This window comes from Tribolium madens, unplaced genomic scaffold (genome assembly GCF_015345945.1).
Source record: "Tribolium madens isolate multiple individuals breed KSU strain unplaced genomic scaffold, Tmad_KSU_1.1 Scaffold_19;HRSCAF=116;Tcas5.2_LG9, whole genome shotgun sequence".
Lineage (NCBI taxonomy): Eukaryota > Metazoa > Arthropoda > Insecta > Coleoptera > Tenebrionidae > Tribolium > Tribolium madens.
Window position 1 is genome coordinate 2,973,907 of NW_025400983.1, and position 9,294 is coordinate 2,983,200.

Below are 9,294 nucleotides of genomic sequence, written 5' to 3' on the forward strand. Positions count from 1 at the left end.
TATCCTAAATTTAATGTTCTTTGTGGCCCAAGGGCGGATCCAGGGGAGGGGCCCAGGGGGCCAGGGCCCCCCCCAAACTTGCCACCAAACGCTTCAATTTTTTATATTTAAATTTTAATATAAAAACTTTATGACCTAAAGGTTTTTAAATAAAAACATTAAAATTCTTTTTAAATCACACTTATTAATACAAATCATACATATACCGAGAGATCAAAATAATTTGTAATCGAGTAATTTTTGGTTCCGAAAACGTACAGTTGCGTAATTAAAATTTTGGGCAGTACTGTCATTTTCATAATGTAAACTCTAAAACAACCTTTATATATATATATTTTTTTTATTTAGTTTAAGGTGCATCAACCAGCGTGGGTTATTAGCACCTATTACTATATGTACATAGGTATATAAAATATTTGTAAAATATAAGAACAATAATTACAATAAATTAAACAATTGGATGGATTTCAGGTATTGCAGTGTGTTCCTTGTATTTTCCACATTATTGTTGAGATTTTCAGTTAAGGTTCCATGTAGGCCGAATTGCTCTCTTTGAGTTTTGTAGTACGGGCAATCTTGAATTATATGTTCGATTGTAGTGGGTGCATAGCATTTTGGGCATACAGGCGGTTCTGCTTTAGTAATCAAATGACCGTGTGTTAATCTTGTATGTCCTAGTCGCAATCTAGACAGTATGACCTCATCAGCTCGAGGGTGGACAGCTAACTTCCACTTGTCCACGGTAGGTTTACATTTGTGAAGTGCTGTATTAGTGTTTGCCCATTGGGATTGCCATTTGTTCTGCATTTGCTGTTTTAACGCAGCTATTGCATCCTGTCTCTGCACATGACTTCGCTGGATGGCTGTAGGACTGCATGTGGCTTCTTTGGCTGCCCTGTCCGCTTCCTCATTGCCTAATATCCCTACGTGTGACGGAGTCCATATAAAGTGGACAAGTTTTCCAATTTGTTGAAGAGAGTGGACCTTGGTTTTAATGTCATTGACAAGAGGGCTAACCGGGTTTAGTTGTTGTATTTGATGTAAAGAACTAAGCGAGTCGGTACAGATGATGATATCTCGGTTTTCGCCTGCTTGTAGATCTTGATCGTCTAAAGCCTCGTGCAACGCACAGAGTTCAGCCGTTAGAACAGAAGTGTCAGGGGGGAGATGAAACATTTTTGTTGAAGTTGGTGTTACATAGGCATAGCCTACTTCTTGTTCTCTCTTGGACGCGTCGACGTAGATAGTATATGGGTTGTTGTATGAGTGAAGAATCTGTGTCAGCATTTCGTTTGCAGAAATGACGAGTTCCGAGTTTGAGATGCATTTTAGTTGAAGGTTACAGCTGATGTGGCCGTGGACCCAGAAAGAAGGATTTGAGTAATTTTGACAGTGAATAGGACTAGGTGTGAGGGAAAGGTCTTGGAGAGCGAACTCTATGCGGCGGTATATGGGTGGGCGAGCAGATTTTTTTTCTTCAAATATTTTCTGGGAGCGTTTTGAGTTTAAGATTTTATTAATAGGATTTGCAGGGTGTTCGGTTATTCGAAGTCTGTATGCAAGTGTGAGGTAGTTTCGACGTAGAGAGAGAGCTGGCTCTGATGCTAAGCAGTGGAGGCTTTGGACCGGGGTGGTACGAAATGCTCCTAAGGCTATTCTTAAAGCAGAATTTTGTATTACGTTTAGCGGATTTAGTGTGGAAGAGGTTGCTGTGGAGTACGCTATACTTCCGTAATCAATGACTGATCGAATGAGTGTTCTGTATATTCGCAGTAACATATCTATGTCTGCTCCCCAGGACTGGTTAGCCAGAACTTTGAGGAGCCCTAAGCGTTTATTACATTCTGTTCGTATGTTATTGATGTGTGCTTCCCAGTTTAGCCGATTATCGAAAGTTACTCCTAGGTATTTGATGGAGGTAGCATAATCGAGCGGTCTGTTGTGTAATAGAAGTTGGTGCTGCTCTTCGTTCTTCATTTTGGAGAATACTATACACTTAGTCTTTTCTACAGAAAACATAAATCCTGTTTTTTGTGACCACTTTTCCAGATTGTCAAGGGCTCGCTGCATTAATCTTGTCATGGATCTTAGGTTACTGCCCTTTATGTATAATGTCAGGTCATCTGCATAGAGGAGGGACTTTATTAATAACCTCATTTTTTACTCTTGTCATGATGACAGTAAAAGGTAGTTTACAGTGAACTTTTTAAAGTGACAGAAAAATAGCTACTGCCCGAGTTTTTAATTCCGCAACTGTACGTATGTCTGTTTTTGAATTAACTGCAGGTGAAACGTCAAATAAAATAAGTCGAAAACGGCAAAATGGGCTGGAATTAGTCGCCGATGTATTAATAAGACCGTTCTTTTTTGAAGGTAAATCATAAATTTGGTTATCTTTTTGATCATGGGATTTTACCTTTCCACTTGTCATTTTATTTGACGTTTCACAGACATACGCACAGGACATACGTTTTCGGATACAAGGACAAATTATCGTGATCTCTCGATACTTAGTTACTTTTTACTAATTTAAAAAGAAATCATCAATTGCAATTTTCTTTGGGCCACATCTTTGGTATCTAATTAAATTAAATTTATATCTGTTTGAATAATGAACTTTACCAACTCGCTAGAACACCTTATACACAATTTTCAACTTGTTTTAAAATTCTACACTTCCTGGTTTTTGGGTAATGACGACAGCGACATTTTTTGTTTAATGGAAACCCCTAATTTTTTTAGTGAATTCGATAGATTTTTTAATTGTCGAAATGGCAATACCAAAATATTATGTATTACATAAAGTTTTCAAAAAAAAAATATCCAAAAAGTGAAATAATATCAATAAAAAATTAAGGTAGAATTTTAAATCAAGTTAATAGTTATTTATTGTAAGAGTGTGTTAGCTAGCGTTTTATCCATGCAAGAATGTTTAACCGCGAGAACGTTAGTTCTTTATCCACATTCACTTTATAAAGAGACTTTATTCCACACTACGCATCTAAAGTGTGGAATAAAGTCTCTTTAAGTGATTGTGGATACAAAGTTTGTATTTTTTAAAAAGAAAATAGACCTGTTCCAGAATTTTTCCAAAACAAAATATTTTCAGTTTTAATAAATAAGATTATTCTAGAATTTTGCCGCTCACTGTATACCCTCATCATTCTAAAAATTTTTAGATAGTCCTTCCCAAAATTAATTCCTGGATCCGCCCCTGTTGTGGCCTTTATTGGAAAATTTTTTGTACTTTTACTAAATAATTATAAAAATATATATACATATACAAGATCATCAGTATCATTAAATAGACATAAAAATGTCATATGTCAAAAAATAAATGTTAAAATTTTTTGACAGAGAAATTTTTAACATTTTTTTCATGTTTTTGATATCTTACTTGAAATTTTTTTCTGGTGCGCGAGTTTTAACGCACCCTGTATAAATATAAAATCTCGATTGAGCATATAATTAATAAATTCTGTACAAGAACTCTAATAAAGCCGAGCATTTTTCATTTTATTAGCTTTAAATACAGGGTGCGCTAGAACTGGCGCCCCAGAGAAAAATTTCAAGTAAGGTAAGATACCAGGAACATGAAAAAAATGTTTAAAAAATTCTACCTGTCAAAAAATTTTGACATTTATTTTTTGACATTTGACATTTTTTATATCTATTTAATGATACTGATGATCTTGTATATGTTTTTTTACAATTATTTAGTAAAAGGACAAAAATTTTGTCAGTAAAAGCTACAAATAACATTGAACAGAGTTACAATTTAGGATACAGCTTTCTTGTTTCCTCTTTTAATAGCCTATAGCAAAAAAACTTGGAAAATTATTTTTTCAGCAGAAATAAATAGAGTCAAAGTGGTGCAAACTTTAAACCCTATCACAACTTCAAATTTTTATAGATAAAATTTATTTATTTATTTTTATGTGTACTATGTTCTTATTAATGAGAAATGCTTCAAACATAATCTTTGAAACTAAAAATAAATATTTTTCTCATGTCATTGAACAGTGAATCAGTTTTTGTGACACACAGTTTCATTGCCAATATTATTAGAAAAAAAATCGTGTTTATTATTGAGAATTTAAACAGATAGGAAATGTAATGATAACAAACCCAAAGGAGCCATCAACAATAGCTTTCGAGTTACCGAAAATTGACCAAAATTTTGTCAAAAATTGAAAACTTCAATATTTATCCAAATGCACTACTAGGTGTCCAAGAGAATCAAAAAGTGCATAAAACATTGTAGAAACGCAGAGAATAAATTTTGGAAATATTTGTGTGTATGGATTTTCTACAGTTGTGGAGCAAATTGACAAGAAATTAGTTAATGTGTATGTTGACAATAAAAAGAAAATATAAAATGAACTATTTCAGCCATTATTTAAGTTTAGAAAAAGTTTAGTGTTAAACTCGTGAGAAATGGCCATTCCACTCGTCTTCGGCCAATGGCCAATTTTTTCACTTGTAAATAATATACTGGTATTGTTAATATTATTAGAAAAAAATTGATTTTTGTAAATATTAAAAAAACTGGGCTTTTACTAAATATTAGACGTTTTCGATTATTTTTAATTGATTTTAGTCATCCTTTTTTTGAATTCTTAATATTTGAATTTTTTACCGTAAAACGGGGTTACTTTGACATAGTTATAATGTAACTTTTTTATTAGTTGTAATATTTTCTTGAAAAAATTAGCATCAGAACAATTGATCCTTCTGCTTTAACAAAAAAAATTAAAATTTTGCCTCAAGATTAGAGTTTTCCCAAAAAAAATTGAAAATTTGGTCCCAACTTCGGGGCTATTTTGACAGTCCCCTTAATTACGTTGAAAATCAAAGTTATGCTATCCTGGGGGGTACTTTGTCACCTTAAAACTAAAAATCGGTAATATATGACGTAAATAAATTTTATTAAAATCATTAAACACAAAACATAACATATATTTTATTTGTATTTTCTTAAAAAGATTTATATGGCATAAAAATAAAATAACATAATTTTCCCCATAACGTGTCAAAGTAATCCTATTTTACGGTAAATTTTTGAAACACTTTTAATCATTTGCAATAGATTTTTAACTAGCTTTTTTTATAAATCCGATTTTGGGCAATCTAAACCATAAAGTATTTTAAGGTTTTCTAGACTTTCTCATAGGCGTTCCAAAAACCTTGCAATATTTATCTTTTTTAACCAATATTTTGTTTTAATTGATCATTTTATTATATAAAAATACCCAAAATCAAAAGAAAAAAAATTTGTTCACACAAAATCACAAACAATTTAATCCTAAATAAAAAGAAGTACTTGTTATGTAAGCACTTTATTTTGGAATTTATAGATAAATAAACAGAGATAAGATGTTCTTAATTATTTGTATTTGAGTACATATTTTTTAAATGATAAAAACACTGCTTTTAGACACAGTTTATCAACTGAAGTCCAAAATGCTTCTACTGATTGCAATTGCACTCGTTTTTGCAATATTTGCAATTACCAAAATTTACCTAAAACTAACTACAGGATGGTGTAAAAGTCAGACTTGTTTGGTTGGCAGAACTGCCTTAATAACAGGGGCAAACTCTGGTAAGTAACACTTTTACCGTTTTTGGACTTCACCTTTCTGTTTTTTTTAAACAGGTATTGGTTACGAAACCGCTTTGGACTTCGCCAAAAGGGGCGCTGGCGTCATTTTGGCTTGTCGCAATGCAGCCAAAGCGGAAGAAGCCCGTTCAAAAATCATTTCCGAGACCGGAAATGACAACATAATTGTCAAAATCGTCGACATGGCCTCCTTTGACTCGATCCGAGCCTTGGCCAAAGAAATCAACGAAACTGAAAGCCGTTTAGACATTTTGGTCAACAATGCCGGAATGTTCGGTCACTGGGGCGAGACCACCAAAGATGGACTTCCGGTTTTGATCCAAACCAACCACTTTTCCGGTTTTCTTCTAACAAATTTGTTGATGGATTTATTGAAGAAAACCCCAAGTCGGGTTGTCAATGTGTCGTCGATGGCTGCCCGACAGGCTAGGGATTTCACTCTGGACAAAATTTTCAAACACAATGCGAAAATGGGACGCGATTATGCCTATTCGAAGCTGTGTAATATTTTTTTCACACAAGAATTGGCCAAAAAACTGGAGGGGAGCGGAGTTACGGCCTATTCGCTCCATCCGGGGGTCGTCAAGACGAATTTTTTTGAAAATAACACTTATTTGAAAATTTTTGCCACAGTTCTTCTGAATTTTTTCGCAAAAGTAAGGAAAAATGTGAAAGTGGCATTTTTGAATGTTTTTTTTAGAGTCCGGAAGAAGGGGCCCAAACCACGATTTATTGTTCCGTGGCAAGGGGAATTGAGGGGCACAATGGAGGCCATTTTTCCGATTGTAAAAGAGTCGAAGCTTACAAAACAGCGAGAGATTTGGGCCTTGCCAGAAAACTCTGGGAAAAATCGGAGGAAATTGTCCATTTGTAATATTTTTGAAAATATATGTTTTTTTGTTAACTCTTTTAATAAAGTTTGTCATGATTTTGGGAAACTAATAGCAAAAAATGATTGTATATATATCTTAACTTTATTTTTAAATAAATAAAAATTGCCAAAAATAGGTAAAACGGACAAAAATAGAGGCAAAATAAGCAAAAATTATATTTATTTAGAATATTTAAATTGTTCGGAATTTTTGAGTTGTTTAAGGTCATATATGTCCATAATCCTTATAGTTTTCTCGTATAATAGCCGTTTGAAAAAAGTCAAAAATTTACTTTTTTTTAATTTTAAAAAATTACAAGAGGTCTCGGCTTATTCGCTCCATCCGGGGCTCGTCAAGACGAATTTTTTTGAAAATAACACTTATTTGAAAATTTTTGCCACAGTTCTTCTGAATTTCTTCGCAAAAGTAAGGAAAAGTGGGAAAGTGGCAGTTTTGAATGTTTTTTTTTAGAGTCCGGAAGAAGGGCCCCAAACCACGATTTATTGTTCCGTGGCAAGGGGAACTGAGGGGCACAATGGGGGCCATTTTTCCGATTGTAAAGAGTCGAAGCTTACAAAACAGCGAGAGATTTGGGCCTTGCCAAAAAACTCTGGGAAAAATCGGAGGAAATTAATAGCGAAAAATGGTTACATACATCTTGACTTTATTTTTAAATAAGTAAAAATAGGCAAAAATCAGTAAAATGGAGAAAAATAGGCAAAATAGGCAAAAATAATTTTTGTTGATAATGTTTCTCAACGTCATATCAACTTCGTAATAGCTCTCTCGTGATAGCCGTTTGAAAAAAAGTTAAAAATCCTTTGTTTTTTAATTTTAAAAAATTATAAGTTCTATAAAACAAACACAAAAACTATAAAAATTATCTTTTAATTATTTATGAAAAAGCGAAAACTTGAAGTAGAGCAAAGTTATGATTTTTTTTGATTCTAAAAAAACTGAAAACAACAAGGAATTTAGAAAAAAATTGCAGGAGAAGTTATTCACTTGTAATAGATTTTTGTTATCTCATATCAACTTGAAACCTATACGATCTTGTATGGTTTTATGCCCATGATTTTTTTAATTTTCTTGTAATAGTCACTTGAAGAAAAGTCAAAAAATTACTTTTTTTTTAATTCTAAACGTAATTTTCTCGAAAAAGTTTTATGAAACAAAAACGAAAAAAATTAAAATCTGCTTTTTATGATCTATGAACGCCAAAAAAATAAATCAAAGCTATAATTTTGATTAATTGTCAAAAAATCGAAGCTTGCAAAACAGCAAGCTAAAAAAACTCTATTTGTAACACAAACTTGAAAATAAATTGATTTTTGTTATCTCCCCTGATAAAATCGGTGATGATTTTGCAAAAATAATAGCAAAAAATGATTTTGTCCATTTTGCCGTTACTTTTTGTGTTTTGTGCACTTTTTAAAATATATTTGAAAGTGACCACCGGTTGGTGCAAAAGTCACACATGTTTGGTTGGCAAAACTGCTCTAATAACAGGCGGAAATGCCGGTAAGTTTTACAATTACTTTTAGCAATTTATTTGATAAAAAAAAATAGGTATTGGGTACGAAACAGCTCTGGATTTGGCTAAAAGAGGCGCTCGAGTCATTCTGGCTTGTCGCAGTCACTCAAAAGGGGATGAAGCCCTAAGGAAAATCGTAAAAGAGACTGGAAATGAGAACATTGTTGTCAAGATTTTAAACATGAGCTCATTTGAGTCGGTCCGAGCTTTTGCTCGAGAAATAAACAAGACGGAAAGTCGGTTAGATATTTTGGTAAACAACGCCGGAACCCTCGCATTTGGGGGCGAAGTCACCAGTGATAACCTTCCAGTGATTATGCAAACTAACCATTTTTCCAGTTTCCTTCTCACTCAATTATTATTAGGTTTATTGCAAATTTTTTGTTTCTTTGATTTATCGAAAATTTTTAGATTTGTTGAAAAAATCGGCCCCTAGTCGCATCGTAAACGTTTCCTCAGCCGGGGCTAAGAGAGCATTTGACTTCAACGTGGAGAAAATTACCACTCATGGGAAAGACTACGTGAATTCCAAATTGTGTAACATTTTTTTTACTCAAGAGTTAGCTCGAAGATTGGAAGGGACTGGAGTGACGGCCTATTCCCTTCATCCAGGACTGGTCAAAACCAATATTTTCGACTCTGTTAACGGCTACTTGAAATTGTTGGTTGATATTGTTGTCGGTTTATTTTCAAAAGTGGGATTTTTCTCCAAACTATTTGAAAATTTTGATTGGTGATTTTCAGACACCGGAAGAAGGGGCCCAAACTACGATTTATTGTTCAGTGGCTAAAGGAATAGAAAACTGGAGTGGGGCCCATTTTTCAGATTGTAGGAAAGTTGAGACGTATAAAACGGCAAGAGATTCGGACCTTGCGAAGAAAGTTTGGGAAAAGTCGGAGCAAATCGTCCAATTATTATGAATTATTTGGTGGTGGTTTAGATAAACAATGTGTAACTTTTTTGTTTTTAACACGAATTTTCAAAACATTTATTTTCTACTAATGCCATTATTTCGGTCTCGCAAATATTTAAACTCGGTCCAAAAACGTTTTATGGATTTTTCTCGAGTTTGCAAAGAACCGTATTTGGTAGGATTCTCAAACGTTCGATTTTTTATTTTTTTTAAAATGTATGGTGTTTTGTTTTTATTAAAAAATCTCTTATTAGTGTCATTATTTTGGTCCCTCAAAAATTCAAACTTGACCCAATAACGTTTTAAACATTTTTTTAAGTTCATAGAACTTTCAGAAATGCAAAAAATCGTATT

The 9,294-nt window shown here is 33.2% G+C and overlaps 2 protein-coding genes across 2 annotated transcripts; both read left to right on the forward strand.

The window, feature by feature from the left end:
* Positions 1–5,437: 5,437 nt before the first annotated feature.
* LOC123013224 (retinol dehydrogenase 11-like) lies at positions 5,438–6,529 on the forward strand. The gene is made up of 3 exons (XM_044411638.1): positions 5,438–5,602; positions 5,657–6,276; positions 6,321–6,529. The coding sequence occupies exons 1-3, from the start codon at positions 5,464–5,466 to the stop codon at positions 6,492–6,494; spliced, it is 933 nt and encodes a 310-aa protein (XP_044267573.1). The 5' UTR covers positions 5,438–5,463; the 3' UTR covers positions 6,495–6,529.
* Positions 6,530–7,877: 1,348 nt separating this feature from the next.
* On the forward strand, positions 7,878–9,194 carry LOC123013233 (retinol dehydrogenase 11-like). Its single transcript, XM_044411650.1, has 4 exons — positions 7,878–8,013; positions 8,062–8,391; positions 8,438–8,721; positions 8,771–9,194. Exons 1-4 carry the CDS (start codon positions 7,878–7,880, stop codon positions 8,945–8,947), a joined length of 927 nt encoding a protein of 308 aa, XP_044267585.1. The 3' UTR covers positions 8,948–9,194.
* The last annotated feature ends 100 nt before the right edge of the window (positions 9,195–9,294 follow it).

What these genes read in the sequence shown, in the direction of transcription:
- LOC123013224 (XM_044411638.1), top strand. Translation starts at nt 5,464, where the DNA reads ATGCTTCTACTGATTGCAATTGCACTCGTTTTTGCAATATTTGCAATT. An exon ending in AATAACAGGGGCAAACTCTG is followed by an intron (nt 5,603 to 5,656) that starts GTAAGTAACACT and finishes TTTTTTAAACAG; the next exon opens with GTATTGGTTACGAAACCGCT. An exon ending in TTCTGAATTTTTTCGCAAAA is followed by an intron (nt 6,277 to 6,320) that starts GTAAGGAAAAAT and finishes TGTTTTTTTTAG; the next exon opens with AGTCCGGAAGAAGGGGCCCA.
- LOC123013233 (XM_044411650.1), top strand. Translation starts at nt 7,878, where the DNA reads ATGATTTTGTCCATTTTGCCGTTACTTTTTGTGTTTTGTGCACTTTTT. An exon ending in AATAACAGGCGGAAATGCCG is followed by an intron (nt 8,014 to 8,061) that starts GTAAGTTTTACA and finishes AAAAAAAAATAG; the next exon opens with GTATTGGGTACGAAACAGCT. An exon ending in TCTCACTCAATTATTATTAG is followed by an intron (nt 8,392 to 8,437) that starts GTTTATTGCAAA and finishes GAAAATTTTTAG; the next exon opens with ATTTGTTGAAAAAATCGGCC.